At 41.5% G+C, this 21692-nt stretch overlaps 1 protein-coding gene across 1 annotated transcript in view; it reads left to right on the top strand.

Annotated features, from left to right (window-relative positions):
* The window catches only part of ADAMTS12 (ADAM metallopeptidase with thrombospondin type 1 motif 12), a gene marked incomplete at both ends in the record, with an annotated part of 152970 nt that overhangs the window by 96396 nt on the left and 34882 nt on the right, over positions 1-21692 (top strand). The window contains 5 exons of the mRNA XM_082302088.1: positions 470-562; positions 791-936; positions 1767-1936; positions 10979-11112; positions 18683-18803. Of these exons, the coding sequence (XP_082158214.1) occupies positions 470-562; positions 791-936; positions 1767-1936; positions 10979-11112; positions 18683-18803 (664 nt within the window). The remainder of the gene's footprint in view (positions 1-469; positions 563-790; positions 937-1766; positions 1937-10978; positions 11113-18682; positions 18804-21692) is intronic.

Consider the following 21692-nt stretch of genomic DNA (forward strand, 5'->3'; position numbering starts at 1 on the left):
ACAACCTGAGTCAAGACCTGGGCTTTTGCTGTTGATTGTATGTTTTCAGGCAAACTGCAGCGCAAAATTGAACATTGTATTGTTTAGTACTCTTCAAATGAAAATTTTGCAATTTTCTGCTCACCTTACCTACAAACAGTAGTGACCAAAGTTTGTTAAGCCATTTTTCTTGTGTTTCTCTGGGAGCCGAGCAGCCAATTAAGAGAATATTTGAACTCACAAAGTACAGGGAATTCACTTGATAGTATTTACCATTTTTTATTTGTCAGATATCTTTTTGCACAGTAATGATGAGTACCTAAATTGGACCCTTGGTGGTTCCTATCTTGTGAGAAATCCTGATCCCTCTGGAAATACAGCCCTTACAAGGATCTTTAAGTGGCTGTACAAAACTGTGGGAGTCTTTTGAAAACCTTAGCCATAGGAGTTCAGCTCTGCCTCAGATTGCTGCAGTTTCTTTCTTTTCCAGAACCTTTGCCAGACACTTTGGTGCTCGGTGAAAGGCTCCTGCCGCTCCAAACTGGATGCAGCTGCGGATGGCACTCGGTGTGGAGAAAACAAGGTGACTGAGCCACGCTGTTTGCATGCTGTGCTGCCTACCAAAGGGCAGAGAGGAACCATGAGTAGCTCTGCCATTGTTCAGTGTGAGAGGGGGTCATCCTGTGACATTTCCATTTGCATTTCCACTTAAGTGTTCAACCCTCATGAGCTAAAATAACAAATAATTCACAGGAACTTTTTCCCGGCGATAATGGTCTGAAGCTCTTTCTGCTTTCTCTTGTCTCCTCAGTGGTGCTTCTCTGGTGAGTGCATTACAGTAGGGAAGACTCCCGAAGCAATCCATGGCGAATGGGGCGTTTGGTCATCCTGGTCCCATTGCACAAGGACATGTGGGGCAGGAGTTCAAAGCGCAGAGAGGCCGTGTGATAGTCCAGAGTAAGCTGAGTGCAATGTCTTTCCCTACCTTTTGTGAAAGATTTTTGAGGTTCTTAGGACATTGGAAGCTCTCATGTATGAGACTGTTACCAGCAGGTACCACATCAACACATGTCACAGATACTGGCACCTCTGTTCCCAGTTAGGCATACCTATGTGAAATTCAGCTGGATCATCTTTTAAAGTAGTCATCTTGTTCTTTATTCCTTACCGTCCACGGAGCTTATTTCAACATAAAAGAAAAAACCCCCCATACTTAATGTGTAAGTTTTGCAGAAGTTGTATAAATATTGCTTTATTGATACTGCACTGATTAAATAAACGTCCTCAAAAACCAGGTGAGAACAGTTTCTAGCAATCTGATCCTGAGGACTCACCTGTCATGTTTTGTTCTAGTCATCAGCTTGAGACGCATGAGTTGTCAGGTACAGAACATGAAAGGCAGAATTCCCTAGTACATATTTGAGTTCATGAAGACTCTACATGTCATTTTCACAAATCACTAAGAGGGTGCCTAACAGCAGGAATCATCTGTCTTTTCAGAGAGAACTGTCAAGTGCCCTGGAAAGTATGGGATTTCAGAGCAGTCCATTTGATAGGTTAATTTGTTGTGAGCTCAGCCAGGTAGTGCCAGGCACTTCTTTGGGATACAGGAGTTGTCTAGATTTCTGTACTTCATACTGACATGTTTGAGTACTTAAACATGGGAACAATATCTTCACCCTGTCAAGGATTCAGAGTCACCTTGTTATGCCACTGGGACCTGAAATACGTTGTTCTTTTAAAACTACCCACAGACTCATGTCCAAGTGTCAATGTTCCTTTTCTAGACCCCAGTTTGGAGGAGACTACTGCACTGGAGAAAGGAAACGCTATCGCATGTGTAACATCAGCCCCTGTGGCAAAGACTTGCCAACCTTCCGTCAGATGCAGTGCAGTGAGTTTGATACAGTTCCCTACCAGAACGAGTTCTACCACTGGGTTCCTGTTTATAACACAGGTATGAAGCTACAAAATTTTTTAGTATCTTGTATAAAAAGTCAAAGTTATATGCCTATGAGAAACCTCTGTGAGGGCAAGAAGTCACTGAATTAGAAGTTTTCTAATGAGTTAGAGAGGAAAATCCGGTGTTTCTTTGTAAGCTGGTGTGCCTTTTGTGTGTAGAAAAAGGCAGTGCTTCTTCTCTACAGGTAGATATTTTTTCAGAGCTCTGGTGATAATGGCTGTGATCGTAACTAGTTCCTGAAAAGATATTGCACTAAGAAAAGCATGTTGAGGTCCTGTTTGTACTAATTGTTCGGGATAGATCTAAACCATCTTTTCCAATGTCAACCACAGAACAAGTAGTAGAGTAGTGTGGTGTAGAGCTGTGTCTTTGGGCCTGCAGGCATCACCACATCCAGTAAGCAGAGCTGTTCCACTGCACAAATATGGCTTTGCTACTTCCAAGCTCAGATCTGCATGGTAGGTGTGCTTGGCCTTACAGTGAAGAAGTAACATCTCAACAGGCTCAGTATCATGCTGCCCTGTATTGTAGAGGCACAGTCAATGACTCTGCTTTATAACTTGCTTTGGAAGAGCTAGTTAGTAAATACAAGGGTAATCGTTATTACTGTGCAGTTTGATTCCTGGTTTGTGCATAAATGTAAGGTGTAGATTATCCAGTAGAATCACAGAATTGTTAGGGTTGGAAGGGATCTCTGGAGATCATCCAGTCCAACCCCCCTGGCCAAGGCAAGGGCACCTGGAGCATGGGGGGCACAGGAACATGTCCAGGTGCGGTTTGAATGTCTCCAGAGAGAGAGACTCCCTGGGCAGCTGTTCCAGCGCTCTGCCACCCTCTACATAAAAAAGTTCTTCCACCTGTTGAGGTGGGACTTTCTGTGTTTTGGTTTATGGCCATTGCTCCTTGTTCTGTTGCTGGGCACCACTGAAAAAAGTCTGGTACTATCTCCTTGGCACTGACTTTGAGATATTTATATGCATTGATGAGACCCATTCTCAATCTGCTCTTCTCTAGACTAAACAGGCCCAGCCCCCACAGTCTTTTCTCCTAACAGAGATACTCCAGACCCTTAGTCATCTTTGTGGCCATTGATGGACCCTCTCCAGTAGCTCCTTCCTTTTCTTATACTGAGGAACCCAGAACTGAACACAGCACTCCAGGTGTGGCCTCACCAGGGCTGAGGACAGGTAGAAGGATCACCTCCCTCAGCCTGCTGGCCAAACTCTTCCTGATGCACCCCAGGAGTCCATTGGCCCTCCTGGCTGCCAGGGAACACTGCCAGATCTTGGGCAACCTGTCATCCACCAAAACTCCCAGGTCCTTCTCAGCAGAGCTGCTCTGCAGCAGGTCAGACCCCAGCCTGTGCTGGTGCTTGGGGTTATTCCTCCCCAGGTACAGGACCCTACACTTGCCCTTTTTGAACCCCATTGAGTTGCTCCCTGCCCAACTCTCCCCCCTATCAAGGTCCCATTGAATGGCAGCACAGCCTTTAGGTTGATCGGCCACCCCCCATCACGGTTCCATAACATCAGCAAACTTGCTAGCAATGTATTTTTTAATGAAAAAATAAGACAGCTACGGTAGGGAAGATCAGGATTAAACTTTTATTTGCCAACAGTATTTTTCAGCATGTTAATTGCTTTTTCAGTTACTGGCAGTTCTGAATTGGTTTCCTATATTTCAGCTAGTGTTTCCATTTCATCTAACAAATACACCATTGAAGATGAACCTAGAGCAGGCAGACTTCCAGTAAAATTTCTGATGAAACAAAATACGGTTGATAGAGATTTTTTTGGAAGAAATCCCAGTAAAGCCACGACAAATGCTAACAGCCTAACACTTAGGCCAAAACCAAACTCATGAAACATTTTCTGCAGTCATCTGTCATTGAAATGAAGATTCCAGACCTCTGTTACTCAGGGTGTACTACTGCAGGGTACAGTGTTCGTTCTGTTCATGTCCTCTCTGTGACACTGTAACAGAACAGGTAGTTCTGCATGTGCATTTGTTACAGAAGGTCTGTTTTCAAAGGACATTGAGAATCGTGAGTCAAATGCTTCCTGCACACTGGAAGGCAGGGCTGTGCTCTGTCCATGCTGTATTTCAAATAGAACTGTTTGGAACTGTACAGACAAACCACTTCTATTTATAACACTGTGCTGCTGAGCCTGATATATTTCATCTGGGAGATAATTTGCAAAATCCTTCAAATACCAAGGAAATCTTTTTTTTCTGTGGCTTGAAAACTTTTTGACTGTTTTCACCCATTTTCTCAGCAGAATTTCAGCATTGATTTCCATGTCTTCCCCATGACCTTGGAGGCCCTTAACATTTTCACTTTCATCCTTACATTCCACTAACAGCATTTTAAGTGTTTTCTTGCTGCTAAACTCTTAACTTAAACTGCCTTCCTCAGATAGACGGCCTCTCCTGGTAACACTGAAATAAGCAGGGAGTTGGCCAAATCCTGTGCTGATTCTTCATCTGACATCGTTGTATGACTGAGGGTGGGTGGCTCTCACAGGCACACTTATTCCAGTTTTGTCCAGCCATCATTACCTGAAATACATCTGAGTTTTCCTCCCATCTCAGTTTCAAATATTCTTTCACCTTCTATCAGTGGTTAAAGGTGTCCTGGGCAAAATACCTGCAAATAAGGCCATGAAACAGAGCTGTCTTTGAGAGATACAGCAGTTTGAGCCTTCCTTGTATGTGTTTGTCCAAACAAACCAAGACTTTAAACAAAAACAACAGCCTCTTGTAATCCCCCCACAAAAATGAGCCGGTGTTTAAGGGCTCTGGAGACTTACTCACAGTGTCCTCCATATGTACACCAACTTTTGTCAGTGTATTCCCTTTACTTTCTCTCTTAACTTGTGCAACCCAATTTCAAGGGCTTTTCACAGCATTCTGTTACTACGTTGTCTTGCTGCCAAGAAGGCTTTGGCATTTGTAGTGGGTTAATCCTGCCTGGGTACCAGGTGCCCACCAAAGCTGCCCTGTTCCTCCCTTCCTCAGCTGGATAAGGGAGAGAGAGTGTAACAAAAGGCTCGTGGGTCAAGGGCATAAGGGCAAGGAGAGATCACTCACTGATTACCATCATGGGCAAGACAGACTGGACTTGGGGAAATGAGTTTCATTTATTAGAAATTAAATCAGAGTGGAGGAGTCACAGGAGACAGTATTCCTTGGACCTCTCCAACATGCGTCCTTTCCCATGGGCTGCAATTCTTCCTGAACTGCTCCAGTGTGGATCCTTCCCACAGGCTGCAATCCTTCAGGAACAGGCTGCTCCAGCATGGATCCCTGATCCATGGGTCCTGTCAGGAGCCTGCTCCAGCACAGGCTTCCCATGGGGTCACAGCCTCCTTTGATGGCATCCCCCTGCTCCAGTGTGGGGTCCTTCCCAGGCTGCAGGTGGATCTCTGCTCCCCTGTGGACCTCCAAGGGCTGCAGGGGCACAGCTGCCTCACCATGGGCTGCACCAGGGGCTGCAGGGCAATCTCTGCTTCTGCACCTGGAGAGCTCCTGCCCCTCCTCCTTCACTGACCTTGTGTCTGCAGAGCTGTTCCTCTCACACATTCTCACTCCTCTCTTCCAGTTGCAGTTGTGCAGTTTTTTTTTCTTTCTTAAATACATTTTCCCAGAGGTGCTGCCACAATCATTGGTGGTTTGGTCTTCACGAGCAGCAGGTCCTTCTTGGATCCTTCTGGCATTGGCTCTGTCAGTCATGGGGGAGGCTTCTGGCAGCTCCTCACAGAGCTGTAGCCCCCTGCTACCAAAACCAGGCCACGCAAAAACCAGTACAGCTCTTGTTTTAGTATCAGGCATTTTTCATCCTCTCATGCTGCGCTTGGGATGTAAAGGGAAAAGAAAACATAGTGAAGCTTTCCCAAACCCTGAGTGCACATAAAGTCTTTGTGTGGAAGTGTCTAGCTGAGGAGATGAATTCCTGAGCTAGACATTTTATGGTGTTTTAGACATTCTGTGTTCCTTCATCCCACTAAAAAACCCGGTAGATTATCTGGATGGTCACAATTCTCTCCTTTAACTTAAATTTCATCGCTTACATAAAGCAGTTATAGTAAATGTCACAAAACTAAAAAGTCTTTTCTGTTGTGTAAATTGTAACTTCACAAGAGAACAAAGACTTTTGTGAATAGCTTATGATTTAATGCAACAAGCATTTTTAACAAGCAGTTTCACAGAAAAGCAGTAAGTGACATCTTGCTGTTACCTAGCCTACCTATGTTTGAGGTTTCAGTTGAGAATTTTCTTGTTTAAATGACTTTGTGCCTGTTGGGGAACTTGCATAGTCCTGTTATGGAATTGCTCTGGATCTCAGACACCAATGTGCTCAAGCTGGAGCATCAGAGTACCCCAGGGAATCTTAAAATGATGGAGACTTCCAAGTTCAAGGGTGATAAACCATCCAGCAGCCTGAGCAGGATATTTTCTGAGTTTTTCTCATGACCCAGGCCCCTATTTTGACAGTTTGGTCCAACTTCAGTACTCATCCACTTCTCATTCCATCAGACTGACTCCATGTTTATTTATTTCATACCATTTGACAAATTCCATTTGTATGAATCTGATAGCTTCTCAGGGCTTAACTTCCATCTATAAGTCCTACATTAAATAATATCATTACCTTTATTTTCTGTGTCAGTGCCAGGATTATTTAGAGTACTGCCAGATAAGAGGTTGTGTTGTTAAAAATGTTCTAAATTTCATCTTTCTTCCAAAATATTTCTGTGCATCAAATATGTTCTGGCACAGTCACAGGGGCTGAGCAAACAGCATGAAATAATGTTTCTGCTGCCCCTCTTTCAAAATTAAACTTCGTTTTGGAGCTCCAGGCTTGGTTAAACTGATAAGTAGCTTCAACTCAGCTTTTTTTCCTGTTTTGCCTGTTTGCTAATTGTCTTTCCTAATTTTCTCTGTTTGGGATTTCCTCAGCCAATTTTGAGTTCTCACAGAGGGTTTGAAGAGAAGAGGCCCACCTCTTTTCTTCCTTGTGAAGTTAGGAAAGATACTGAAGCCTTATCTTCTTCTGACAGACACGTTAATCACATCCTTCTTAGTCAGGTTAAGCTGGATCCTTCCTGCATGTGAACTCATGGGAGTCCGCTGTGAGGTAAACAAATTTAAATTGGGAAGGAAATACGTTCCTTTCTACTTATCTTCATGTTGTTCTGTTTACACTTGGTGAATCTGAACTTTTTAATAATATAGACAGGGGAAAAGAATCACATGCTGCCCAAATGTTAGGATTTTTAGTCAGCTTTGCTGGTTTGCTTTCTCAGTCCCATTTTGATTACAGATAAGTCACTGGGCCATTATGGGAGCTCTGTGGCTTTAAATTCCACTACATCTATGTTTCTTCAATATATTAGGGGATTGATCATGTCTCTGGTCAAATCAGTAGCAGGTGTAAGATGTGGACACCATGTAAAAAACCAGATTGTAATTTTTCTAGGCAGCTGAGTGTTGGTGGCACCTCAGCTAAAATCTTATGTCCAGCTAGGAGCAAGACACTGGCAGAAGGATGCAGCCAAACTGAAGGAGGTTTACAGGAGGGCAACATGGAAGTCAAAATGTCACTGAGAGGGACTTTCTAAAAGGGCTAGTAGAGATAGGACACAGGGAATGGCTTTAAACTGACATAGGGCAGGTTTAGATTAGATAAAAGGAAGAAAATCTTCACTGTGAGAGTGGTGAGGCCTGGTTGCCCAGAGAGGCTGTGGCTGCCCCATCCCTGGAAGTGCTCAAGACCAGGTTGGATGGGGCTTTGAGCACTGTGGTCTAATGGAAGATGGCAGGGGGATTGGATAATCCTTAAGATTTCTCCCAATCCAAAACATGATTCTGTGATTTGAAAAACACAGGTTGAGAAAAGCAGGTTTGGCTCTAGAACAGAAGGAAAGGAGTGAGTTAAATGCCAGCTACTGAAGGGAACATTTAAAGGAGTGTTTAGTACATGTACCCCTGAGCTGGTAGAGATATACAGTTATTACTAAGTCCTCACAGATTGGATCTAGTATTTCATGCATATGCTGGATTGCAGGAATTTGTGTATATTTTGCCTTAAAAGTTAAAAAGATGACAGCCTTTTTGTTGAAGCCTCATCATGAATTAGTCAAATTTACTGAAGTAAATGAAACTGAACAAGCTCCTTTAATGAGCTCCTTCTGAGCAACCCGAGTGCTCCTATTCATCTGAGTTAAGTCTTTTTAGATTTTCAGATCTGAAATAAGAAAAAAGGCTGAACTCAATGCCAGTCTTCCACCATTTTAGGAAATGTATTTGTTTTCCTTGGGTGTGAGTTTGCTATCTGTTTTGTGTTTAAAATATTAGACTTCTGGAGGACATTGGTTGATTCTGATACAGTTTATTTACAGTCCTAGAAAAAGAGAGCCAAGATCCCTGAGCTCTAACATAGTAAATAATAATGATAGATGGATAAATAAATAATTTTAGATAGTGAATGCCAAATACAGTGCTAGTATAATTTCCTCAGTGGTGGCCTAACCTTTCTGCAGATGAAAAATCAAATAAACATCAGATAGGATTGAATCTTGGGTGAAGAAATAAAGTACCCTATCATTTCCAGAGGGGCTCCATAGAAAAAATGCAGAAAGAAAAGCAGTAAAATTTTGTAGGTAGGATCTAATTTTAGATCAGTTAACACAATCAGGAAAAACAGGAAAGCTTTCATACATAGAAAGCATTAGCAAGTCTAAAAGTTCATGTGGTTTTTGGGATTTTTTTTAGTTTTGACTTAGCAAGGGAGTTATTTTTCTTTACAAACTGATTCTTAGTTATGTATTTACAGCATCATAGTTATGCCAGAAGTATGTCAGCATTGTCTGCTTCTTCTTGTTCAGTTATTTCTGAAATGAAATTGCTTGTTATGTCAACACACAACTAGGAGGGGGTACAGATATCAAACTTCAGTGCTACGTATTTCATTAGAAACAGTGCAAAAGCTGAAATGGCTTTCTGGAGAATCTGTGTCTATCGGGGCAATTCTGAGCAGGTAACAGAGTACATGGAATTGTAGGATTCTCCTTGTCATAAAGGTATTGTGCTTTGTATATAAAAATGCTGCATTGAGAAAGTAGGCAAGGTGAAGCAAAATTTAGAGCACTAAAGTAATCAATTTAATCACATGGCTAGAAAGAGTTCTGCAGACAGAAGTAAAATCATTTATATCACTTATCATGACAGCTCTTATCAAAACAACTGATGGATATTATGGCTGCCAGCTTCCACAGAGGGACTGAGGGCTGGTGAGGATTAGAAACTTTATGTTCTTGCCTGAAAATCTTTTGTAGCTCCACCTCCATTGATATTCTTGAGCACAACTCACATCACCTTAAATTCCACCAGTTGTATAACCATGGTCCATACATGTCCTCTGGGTCTCATCACTGTTCCACTTTATGAAGGTATTTTTGTTTGAGAAGCCAGAAGCAAAACATTGGTGACAGAGCTAGGATGCCGTTTTACCTCTACTGACAAGAGGGAAAAAAAAGAACTTTGAGGGGAGGAGCTGCAGTCACCTCTGTGCCTTGTGTGTTGTTGTGTACAAACCAGAGTAATGAGAGCAAATTTTCCTTCTTCAAAGGAATAAATCCTTTAGTCAGAAATTAATTAGTTTATTTGCATTACCAGAAGTTTGTATTTCTCTTGTTACCAAAAATTTCTTTAAACACAGTTCTTTCTGTGACACAAACAAATCCAACAAAGGAGGAAGAGAAGATAAATTCATCAACCAGGATGTGGATGGCTTATAGTTACCCTGCATCTCTCTGTGACCAAGGGAGTGGCTTCTGTCAGTGCTGTCAGGCACAGGATAAAACTTTCACTCAGCATCAGCACCTCCACAGCACAAAGGGAGATAGTTTTAAAATTATTCAGTAATGGTGCCTTGAAGTCCCTACTGACTGGTGGGTTTAAGGCCCACTGCTTTTCTCAGCAAAGCTTTTCAGGTTGCTGAGCATGAACAAGTTGTTTAGTGCTGGGTGAGATTGGGGTCTTTGAATAGATCAAAACCTAAAGACAGGTCCTCTGTTGCTGTCCTTCATCAATATGATAGTGGATGATTTTTAATTCAGATATTTCTGGTTCTGCTGGAGAATTTCTAGAGAGTGATAAAAAGGCAGGGATTATATCTGTCTTTGCTTTGACCCTGATTGCAGTTCTCACTCACTTCCATGCACACAGTTTATTTATCAGACTTGTGTCCTTTGTCTCTCTGATGTCTCAGTTTCAAAATTTCCCATTCCCAAAGGCCAGCATCTGTGAGACAGGGAGATACATGTTTGGCTCTTTGTACTCCATAGATGGAATAGACTTAGGCCCTAATCCATCAAAGAAAATCTTGTTTTAGAGGCCACTGGTTGCTCTTGCTCCAGCTTTTCCCTGTTGCTTCTGTGGGACATCTGTCTGAGAATAGCCTGAGTCTGTCAGACTCGCAATATTATCCCTATTTCATAAGCTGTCAAGCAGGAAAAAAAAGAATGTTTGAAATTATTTATTAAGTGCCAACAGGTAGATGAAAATGATTAGCTATACGGAAGAGCTGACTGCTCTCTGAGAGAGGCTGACAGCAGTAATGAAAAGTTTAAATTATCTCTGAAATTACTCGGTCACTAGCTGATGGAAAACTTTCTTGTCAGCATCCTTGGCAGTCCTAGCCCTTCACTAATGACAGCTGGATTTGCTGGTTTCCCATCCCTTTTTCTGTCACAGCTGATGGCCTCCTTACTCCCTCACTCAGCAGTGGATGCTGATGTAGCTGTAACAGAGAGCACGCAGGTGTGAGGGGACCAGCATCCAGCTGCTTCCTACAAATCCACAAATGCTACTTATCATGCCTGTCTCACCCTGGCTCTGCTCAATTCCTCTAATTCTGCCAGTTCTGTCAAATGCTAGGGAAAGTGAGCAAATGGTTCAGTAAAGACCCTGTGCATTGCACTTCAGTGTACTGCTGGAGTATTGTCTGAGTGAGTGTCCTTGTTTTCCTTTCAGCAAACCCCTGTGAGCTCCACTGTCGCCCAATAGATGGCCATTTTTCAGAGAAGATGCTTGATGCAGTCACTGATGGTACTCCTTGCTTTGAAGGAAGGCACAGCCAAGATATCTGTATTAATGGCATGTGTAAGGTATTGGGTATGTTTGCATGTTTCTTTCTCTACAATTTAATTTTAAAAAGTTATGAGAAAGTGCTTAACCTTTTTTTACGTAGTATCAAGGCAAAATACTCCATTTTACCACATTTTTATAGCAAGTTTATAGCAAAAGCTTTCCATAAACATAAGAGTAATTTCCACCCTTTTTAATGAATCTAGTTGTCTGCTGATTACTTTTGATACCTCTTAAGTCCTCTGGATTTTCCCCATTATTTTAAAATATCAGCTCAAGAAAGTCTGTTTCTGATGAGATATTTTCACGAAGGACTGTAGCTTTAGGGTTTTAATTGGTGTCACCACTGTCTGTGGGGTTTTTTATGAAAAGGCAGTTCAACAATACACATGTATCAGTTCTGAGCTGTCTTTTAATAGGATGAGACTTTGCAGCTGAGGGCAGTAAAAATTATGTTATTTTACAACATTGAATTGAATAATCTTGTACAATGAGGTAATGGGCAAACACAGCATATATGGCTCAATGATGTTCTGTGTGTTGAAGAGTAAATATTATGGTTTCTGCATATTCTGTGTGTTGGTAGCAGGTTTCCAGGATGATGTGAGTGTCTTTATGGCATTTGAAGGAGTGTTCTGTAAATGCTGTGACCTCCACAGTCTTAGCATTGCTTTTAGTCAATTTCTTGTAAATAAAATTAATACTTTCCTTGTAGGGTATATATTTACATCTGTGGTTTATTTCTTCGAATTGAGGCTTTGTGTCCTGTACCCCCTTGAAGCCTGATAGCTTTTTTGCTTTTAGCATCTTTGGAAAAAAAACAGGACTTGGTGACTTGTAGAAACTACATTAGCTTATCCAATTCGGGGTTGTATGTCCCAAGCCTTTTAATCATATAAATACAACTAGAAGGGATTTCAAGAAGTTGTCTGTTTCATCCCTTTACAAATTATATTCTTTTTTTGTCATTTTTCATATTCTTCTCTTAAAGACTTCCAGTGATGGAAACTTCACACTTTTAATAGGTGATAGGCACATCCTCTTTTTAAACTTTTTATTTTAGTAGAATGACAGTGCCTCATAGAGCAGTAATAAAAGATGTGTTTTAAGCTTTCCTTGCAAGACTTGCCTTTATGAAAGGGAGTTACCAAGACCCTGCTCAAGTTCCCAGTGAAGAGATCCTGCTTAACTTTGCTGAGAACCAGGATGGACCTTTGAACTATGATGGTGGAAGACCTGATTTGGCTTTGAACAGTTCAAGCCAGAATGAATCATATTTTTAGCATATTGAAAGATGTAGTAGATATTGCACAACGTAGCAGTGCTTTTGACCTCCACTTAGAAGAGACCAATTACTAAGCTCGGAATGGCTGTCCCTGTGAAATGTTCATTTTCTGATTTCCAGCCCAACTGGACTGGGATCACTATGATTAATTTTAGTTTCCATATGCTTACTGTATTGAAATCTTGCCTGTGACAGTTCAGATTTATACCTATTTTAGAGATAGCAAAACTCAATATGAATTGAGAGATCAGAGGGGAAAGGGAAGCTAATCTAATTGCAGTTTGTAGAGCCTGGATATACTTCAGCATTAACAATTCTGTGGACTCAGAGCATTTCTGAGAAATTCCCTTCAAGGTGCTGGTTTTGTCAGTGTTTCACATGGTGGCTGCTGCTTCGCATCTCCTGACAAACAGATTCAGTTGGAGTCAGGATGACGGAATGAACAATATAGCCATGCAAAATGAGACCAAATGATGGATAGGTAACCCTAATAGCTCACAGTATTGAAAGATAGCATGCTTTTAGCTGAAGTAGGTACCCAGAATAACACCTGAGGAGAAGCTTTTTCATATATCATCATCTAACTCATTAGTATTTGAGTCCAGCTAGCTAAACACAATAGGTATATTATAGGTCATGGAGAATAAATCTGGAAATGTGTTTAATATAATTAGTCTGGTCCATTATTCTCATAGTTTGATTGCAACATGTTGCTAATGATATGGAAAAGGCATTCACGAATGTTAATCTATTAAACTGTTCTGGTTTTCAGAACTGTATCTCACAAGAGCACATTTGTCCTGAGTACTAAAATAACACTTCACTTTGGTCTGAAATTGAGAAAAAAATTAAATTAGTAAAATATTAGATCCACTGTCTATATTGCTCACATGTGATTGGTGTGTAGAGTAGCTTTTTTTTATCGAGCGAGTTCAGAGTTTTCCTACTGGGTATGTCAAAACAAGATAGATAGATCCAGTAAAGAACTTCATCTTCTAAATTAATCTGATTTCAGTCCGATTTTGCAGTTGGTCATGAATTTTTTCAGAGCAATCAGAGAAATTGGTCTTACTTTGATGGCTAAATGTGGCTTGAGATGCTTCATTTTAGCTACCTGAGGTGTACTGGATACTTTCCTAGCTGGCCTGACAAAGCCACAATGTGCATCTTCATGTGAGGAGTAAGCACAAGACAGACCGTTGATTCATTTGATCCTTTTAATTTATCCAATATCTTCTACTTTTTTAGAAGTGCTGCCTATGCCTTAGTGCTGAAGGAAGGCTTACAGTGTGGTGTTGTTAGCATGGTATTCCTTTAGAACTGGTCAATTCAAAGACAAGCTAAAATTGTTAACTCATTTGAAGGCCTGGCCTATAAAATAGCTGAGTCCTCTCTCAAAGTTGACCTTACACAGAAGAAGAGTTCTGTCTGGAGATCTGAAAAGACCTATCAGTAACTTAATCTCAAATCATCAAGCTGTACTATGAGTAGTTTGTTTTTTAATTGTATTCCTCAGTGCTCATTTTTCAATTGTCACTTTTCCCCTTTTATTTAGAAAATCTTTAAAGCACATAGCCTGGCTTTCTGAGATTAAATTATACATCACAAATGCATTCTTAATTCTTATTAGGTGAGTCAGCTGTTCCCCCAGTGTTAATGAGTGAAGATACTGCCACCAGAGTGTGTTTAGCACTGATACGTACATAACATACATTTTTGATATGTACAAGCCATCACATCATCTAAAAGTGAAGCCTAATGCAGGGTGTGGTGCTTGAGGCACCAACTCTGGCGTGCCCCAGGTCAGAGACAGCCCAGCTGCGTTACTTCTGTGCATCGCAGAAGCGACTTTGGCATCAGGAAAAGAGCTGCTGGCTGAGCTGGCTAGCTGGCTTCTTTGCAGAAGGAAACACGGCAGGAGCCGACGGTATCGGCTCACATTAGCTCGGAGACAAAGGAAGAGAGAGGCTGTTCTGGTCTGGCTTCTAACAGGTTTATTGTGAGAAGTTTCGCAACCCGAACAAGCTCGGAAGGGATGGAATGCAATGGGACCCCTCTCCCAGGCTTGTCCTCAGTTTTACAGGGAATTTGAAAACCTCGGGGAAAGGGGAAAACAACCAATGAGTTACAAGCCAGGGGGAGGATACAATTTAACAAGAACCACTGGGGGAAACTGAGAGGCGGGAGTTATAACAAAGAACCAGTGAACAACCGAGTAACCGAGAATTTTCCCAAACTGGGGGAGGCGGCTTGTACCCGGGGGGGGGGTGGGGGGGTGGGTGCAGCTTAGGCTTCTGAGCCGCCCCATGACCCACCCTCTGAGTCTGCCTCTTTGGGAAACTTGATCCAGGGGATGGGCTGGGATTGATTGGCATCACGCTGCCCCAGCCCCGCAGGAGGCTGGGTCACGGCAACAGAAGCCTTACATGTACTTTGCGCTTGTGTGCAGATGCTGAGGATGGAGGATCTGGTATCTCTGATGTTTCTAGCAACCTTTTGTCTCCTGTAAAGAATTTTGATAGGCTTAACCGACATTCAGTCATGCAGATCTGTGGCCTGCTCTCTGTGGTAATTCACAGTTGTTAAGCTGAGAGACTAACATTGCACTGGAAAATTACACAGCTGTGTAGTTCTAGGTAGGGAACCATTTTCTTCCCTTGCTGAAAAGCAGATTACACAGCTTGGATTTTTATGTATTTCTGTGTATGGATTTTTAGCTTTACTGCTTCTCACTATGGTTCAGCTTCCTCCTCCCACTGCTACTGCAACAGGACATTGATTCAGACTCATTACAAGATAAATTACAAGATAAATTACTGACATCAGGACACATTTCTCTCCATTCAAGGCAATGTCATGGCCAACAGGAAGTGAACATGATTTCTTTATCTGAAGACTAAGTGGGGGAGACAAATGGGAGGAAGACCTTAAAGTTCTATGTAGCATTCACATAATGGATATTCAGGCAGTACATCCAGGCCATACCCTTCAGTGACAGCAAGAACTTTTTGTATCTGCCCCCCACTGCCAATCCGACAGAAAAGCCTCTCCCTCTGGAAATGGAAAAAGGTCAATATCTCTGGCTGTTTTCCCTTTAGGCACTGAGCAGCAGGAAATAAATTGTTTCTCCTTCCTTTAATGCAGCGAGGCAGTTCAGGTCATTACATCTGCCTCTGCAGTGTGTGCTGTGACCAGAAACAAAGCTGGTCTCAGCTGTGTCAGAAAAAGGCTGTTGGTGAGTGGGGCAATAGCCAAAGGCTGCAGGGAGGGATGCTAACTTGTGTTGCCCATGCTGTTGCACACAGCGATTCCTGTAACACAGCATGGTTCCCTGGCAGAGATTGCACAAGGACGTGTCTGTGTAAAAAAATCAGAGCCTAATTACTGCTGATATTCTTTCCTGTTTTATAACCTGCATTAATCTCCAGATCCTCTTTAACAGCTCTTTGTCAGAAACTCATCATAGAGTCATAGCATGGTTCAGGTTGGAATGGACCTTAAATATCATCTAGTTCTGGACTGCAAGTGCACACTGATGTGTCATGTTGACCTTCTGGGGAGTTTGAGGCATGTTTAGAAAATATGGCAAGAGTGTCCACAAGAATAAAAATAAAAAAGGAAAGCAAGTAGAAAGAGAAATGAAGCATCTTGAAATTATTCCAATGGATGACAAAAATAATATGCTATTCACTGGAGTGATAAAGGAAAATATGGTCTGGAAATTAAAGTTCATGGAAATATATTTAGAGTAAATGAATGCTGTTTATTCTGACACATGAGAATATTACTTTGTGATGGTTTTTAATGGCTTTGTAAGATGAGGCCCTGCTGTTAGATATGAAGGTCATGACAGCACCACCAACAGCCCAGAGCTGGGGAATAAAACAAAGGCTTTATTTACTGTCGCACAGTAAATTGTTTGCCTCATTCTTGGGTATTCCAGAACCCCAAGGATGAATAGAAATACTGCATGTATAGGTAAGGCTGATGTCTGATCAGATACAAACTGTTTCAAATATCAGAAGAACACTGAAATACACTGCTGTTATTGTTGGAAGGGACAAAGGGATTCCCTTCATATCACAGAGATATCATATTTTGATGTCACAGACCTGTTGCTAAAGGAAATGCATGGTCAAGTGGGAGAGATCTGAGATGATTGTGACCGAGCTGATGGAGTACAGCCCATGCAGAAGCATGGACTGGCACCCCAAAGGCAGGGAAGTGATGATACTGCGGTGCTTCCATCTCAGTAAGAGTCAGGGCTGCAGCAGTTCGGAACTAATTAGTTAAACCTTCGGGGGTTTTCACACTACGCGGTACTTGGAAGGGAAATATGCTCAGTGATGTTCATGTCAAAGTATCTGACTGACAGTGTGAACTAGATAAATTAATTCTGTGTGCAGCTTCTCAAACAAGAATGCACAGCAAATAAAGATGGACAGAAACCTTTTCAAAACCATGAGTTTTCTGTAGTCATTAATCATATTGTCTAATAGCAAAGCATGAAGCACAAGGGTTCCTTCTTCAGACTTTCTCCACCTTTCTGTTCATGTTCATAGTATAGAAAATAAACTTAAACTTCCACGACTCTCCAGATTGTCTGATTATTTCTCTGGTCTAATAATAAACCAGATAACTATGACTTCACTGTTTGCAGATGATTAACAGATGTAGTAATAGTACAGTAGATGTACTGCAGAATGCATCACTTTGAGAAAAAAGCAACACTCCAGCCTCTTTAAATTATTAGGAAGTGTTAAACAAACTCCAGTGCATCTGTAGACAACAGGTGAAGAGACAGAGCTGGACTCCTGGCAAAATAAAGAAGCATCCTGTTCATGTAGCAGTGGCATCTGTGTATTCTGAATAGTTGATTAAATCCATCCTTGGTCAAATAGCTGCATACTTGGGGGCAAAAAGTTACTCACCTTCCTAATATATCCTTATCTCTGTAACATTCTGTACTGCTCATAAATTTGGTCCTTGGTGCCAGGATCTGTCTGTGTGCAAGACATTACGAAACTTTTCATTTTTTGAAAGTGGCCTTCACTGAAAGGAGGGGGAAGCTAAGACTGCTGCAGAACCTTTTGACATGGCCATGACTTTTCAGGGCTGATATGAAAGGTGCTAGGTGTGTATTGGCATTAAGTGATGGATGAGTCTTTTTTTTGGATCTTCTTTACAGTGATGCAGTTTGCCACCATCTGTAGCTTGAGGCCTTTCCTTGCTTCTGTTTTTCATGGTTTTTCTAATTGTTCATTAAATCACTGACACTTAGACAAAAAGTGTTTCTTAAGCTGAAAATGATAGAAAAATACTGAAGAATGCAGGAGCCTGTATACCTAGGTTAGTCTAATAGATGGATTTTCCTGTCAGAAGCTTGCAGAAGATTACAGTAGCTGATGTATTGAAGGTAAAATAAGATCAACATCAGAAGAGGTAATACCCAGATTTTCATATATCAAGAGGGTGTCAGAGAAGTTGGCAGGTATAGCACCTGAAAGCTTATTTTGAGAAAAATCAGCTGAGCAAACCTTTACATGCTACCAGACTTCTGGCTATTCATCTACATCACAGACCTCCAGGTGTCTTAGATACTATTAACAGCCACTGAATGTTGGATGTTAGGTTGTGTTCTGCAACCTTGCTTGTTTTTGAGGAGAGGCAGGAAAGAAATCCCAAAACCAAATGAAAATTGTGTTGAAATTTAAAGACATTAGAGCACAGAATTTTTGGGTTGGGCAAGGATGAAGTTTTTTCCTGACTCAGTATGAATAAACTTTTCTCTCTCCCTGTAGCAAGCATGAACTGGAAAATCGGTCTTTACTAGAACTTGATCCACTTGACTCACTTTATCCTGACCCATGCTCCTGTGCTGGCAAGCTGAAGAACCATTGATATAAAACTTCATGCCTGCTGAAGAGTTTTTCTTTGCTAGGGGGGTTTGACTGTAGTAGAGGTTCTGTGTTGTCAGATGGCCACAAAAAGCTGGCAGAGATTTCAGTTCTGTTACTGCATTGTGTTCCTGGGAACCTGTGGATAGCTCTGTGACGTAAGAAAGCAGACACAAATCCTGGATGTTGGGGCCAGTCCCAGATACTGAGGCCATTTGGGTGGCACATTTCCATCTCAGGTGACTGGTCACTACTGAGTTTTTTGTGACATGGTGATGGTTATTGCTTGTTAGTTTGTTTTTCACCTTGGTGTAATACACTGTACAGGAGCTACACTACTCCCCTTCTTAGAAGTGCAAGAATTTGTTGTGGACACCACATTTACTCCAACACTGTTTTTCCTTCTAGGCTGTTGGCTGTGATTATGAGATAAATTCCAACGCAACAGAAGACCAGTGTGGAGTTTGCCTGGGAGACGGCTCTGCTTGTCATACAGTGAAGATGATGTTTAATCAAAGTGAAGGATTTGGTAATACAGGTTCTTCTTTTAAATTCTTCCGTTGATGAAGTCATTTCTCTATGTAAAAATGACTAAAGTGCTTCTCGTTGAAAACTGAGTGATCATCTGCGTGGGAAGTTGTAAACGGGTGTTTCAGTGAATCATGCTTCTTCCAGAAAGAAATGCCTGCTCTGTGCTTTTTAAGTACACCTTGTCTTATAAAAATTGTCAGAGACCCAACAGGTCCTGTGCAAGTTATGCAGTTAACAATAAAATCCAAAATAGCGAATGCATTTACAAAGTGAATGTAATTTGCCATCTTGAAAAATCTGGACCTAATCTGTGTAAAGTAGAAAGCATCAAGAAAGTGCTGGAGTGAGCATCTTGGGGATTCATTTCTAAGCATCATAAAGAGGAGAAGAGTCCCTGCAGGGCTGAAGTGGTCTGAATAAGCGATTGGAGGACTGAGCCTGTCTTCACTGATGGTAGCGAGACATTCAGGCTTTAAGTTGACTTGTGTGGGATGAATGGGAGCTAGAGAGTCTGGAAGCAGGAGTGGGAGACTAAAACTGAGTAAGGAATATGGTGGTGAGCTGGAGCTGAAGAGGCAGCTAGGATGAACAGCTTTCAATGGAAAACCAGGGCAGGAGGGGGAGAGGTGAGAAGATGAGGCACTGGAGAGTATGCTTGGAGTATGGTCTGCAGCTAAAGAAAGAGGCTGATGCAGAGGTGAGAAGTCTCAAGATCAGTAACTGGTACCATTGTAGTGAGGAGGGGGAAACTGCAGTGAGTGCCTTTGGCTGACTTCTGGATTTGTGGGGTTTTTCAAATAAAATAGTTCTGCCTTGCACAAGTATGATTTGTGCTACTAACTTAGGGCTAGTTTGACCAGATTTTCCAAAGTTTGGGGTAAAAGCTTCTTTAATATTTCAGGGTTTTTTCTGTACTTGAGTTTGCTTTCCTTCTCTCTGTGTCCCAAAGGTGAACTGTGAAGATGACTGCAATCCTGCAGCAGTGCAGGTTTCATATATATGTGAGACTTTCAAAGGAAAATCTGGAGCTCCCTCTCTTCCAATACAACAGTAATCCTTCAGCCTCTGATCTTTCGCTTCTGCAAATCTAAAATTCACTCTGCCTTTGACTGTGTGTGAGCTTTCCAAGGCTAAAGATGTGAACTTTATTTTTGAATAACAATTTTACATAAAAAGTCCAGTATTGTAACTTATGGGAGGATAAGTACCTTTTATTTAAATTCATTATGTGCTTTATATTTACTTAGGTTTTCCTTGCCACAAGATTCAGTCAGTCTTACTGACAGATACTGCTGAGGGATACTGAGTGTTAAGTAAAATCATTTCAATGTTTTCTTTAGATTCATTAAAAAATGTATTGATTCTGGAGATTCTCTCCCTTCTATAGACATTGACTCCATTGCAGACAAAAAGAAGGGAAAATGTAAGGAAGGGCAGAGATTGGTGGTCTCTTTGTGACAATGTGTGAATTTCACTGATGTGCACAGGTGTTCAACTGGGAATAGGAAAAAGGCTTTGTTCAGAATATCTGTCTTATTTTTGTGTCTGACAGATGTGTTGTCAGTTGTTTGTCAGATTTTATAGCAGAGTGGCTGCTGAACAGTTTATGTAAACATAAAGACTTCAGACTCAGGATATAAATTCAGCATAGGTAACAAAACTGTATCAAAGCATGCTGCCAGTCACCAGCAAAGAAGATTTGAAACGTTTTTCTTTGTTCAGAACCTCAGTCCAACAAGGCCCTTCTTGGTCAAGTGCTGCAGCACTGTGTATTGTCTGTGCAAGTTGACTCAGTTGTCATGTCTAACTAATGAAATGCTAGGAAATAGTTTTAATATTTCAGCCTTTCACTGCAGGGCAGGGTGATCAGTTTTACCTGAAGAAGATGTCTTTGTAGAAGTCTTAGAAATCTTACTGCCTCATGGTCAGAAGGAAAAGTTTTGAAATCTGTATTATTACTTGCATTTCCCTTAAAATTCTTTGTTTTTTTCATGGATGCAAAATAGGAATAGTGATTCAGGGGCATCCAAGAGAGTCACAGAAATGACAGCATCATCTTTGTAATGGCTGCTCTTGGAGTTTCATGGTGGAAAACAAACCAGAGGTCTCATGGGAACACATTGTCTCAGCTGTTGACACTAATATTACCCCCCTTGTTTTCAAGGGGTTTGTTTGAAAATCATTGAAGTTGCTTCAGCTGAACTTTGGTGGCAGAAAGGTTGCTGAATGAGCAGGGCATGGAAAAGCAAGAAGGTCAAGCCTGGGCAAAGAAGTCATGGTAGTGTCTGGAACCTGGCAGAGAGGAAAGTTGTGCCTCAGGAATGTGTATTTTTAAGAGAGGCTTGCAGATAAAACAGGCTGGAGAGTAGGAAAGTGAACTGTTGTGACAAGGAGATCTGGTTATCATTTGATCTGCAGTGCTGTGCTAATGGCCTGAGTAAAATTACTCTTTTCTCACAGAAGTGGGAAAAGAGAAACAAGTTCTTTAGTCCTTGTAGAGCTGTGCATACAACAAGGGTTTTGTGTTGGGAGCATATAGATTTAATTTTAATTCAAAAGGGAAGGATTGATAGCATCTGAGAGTCGCCAATTCACAGGTGTGCAGAAGCACCCACAATAGGGTTGCTCCAGGATTTAATGAGCCCAGTGTGTAGGTAAGACAGCTGACATTTTGACTATTACTGAATCTGGGATCTCTAGATCCTTATCAAATGAAACCCCATAACCAGGAGCAATTACATAAACACCACTCACTGAATTTTTAAACAAAAATGTATTATGTTGAGGGACAAACTCAAAAGCTTGCTGGTCATTTGCTTTCCTTTCAAAATCAGATAATGTTTATTGGGAATCAGCAAGAGGCTCTGGGAAATCAGGAAGTAATTTA

The sequence above is a fragment of the Coloeus monedula genome, assembly GCF_965178545.1.
Source record: "Coloeus monedula genome assembly, chromosome: Z".
Classification (NCBI taxonomy): domain Eukaryota; kingdom Metazoa; phylum Chordata; class Aves; order Passeriformes; family Corvidae; genus Coloeus; species Coloeus monedula.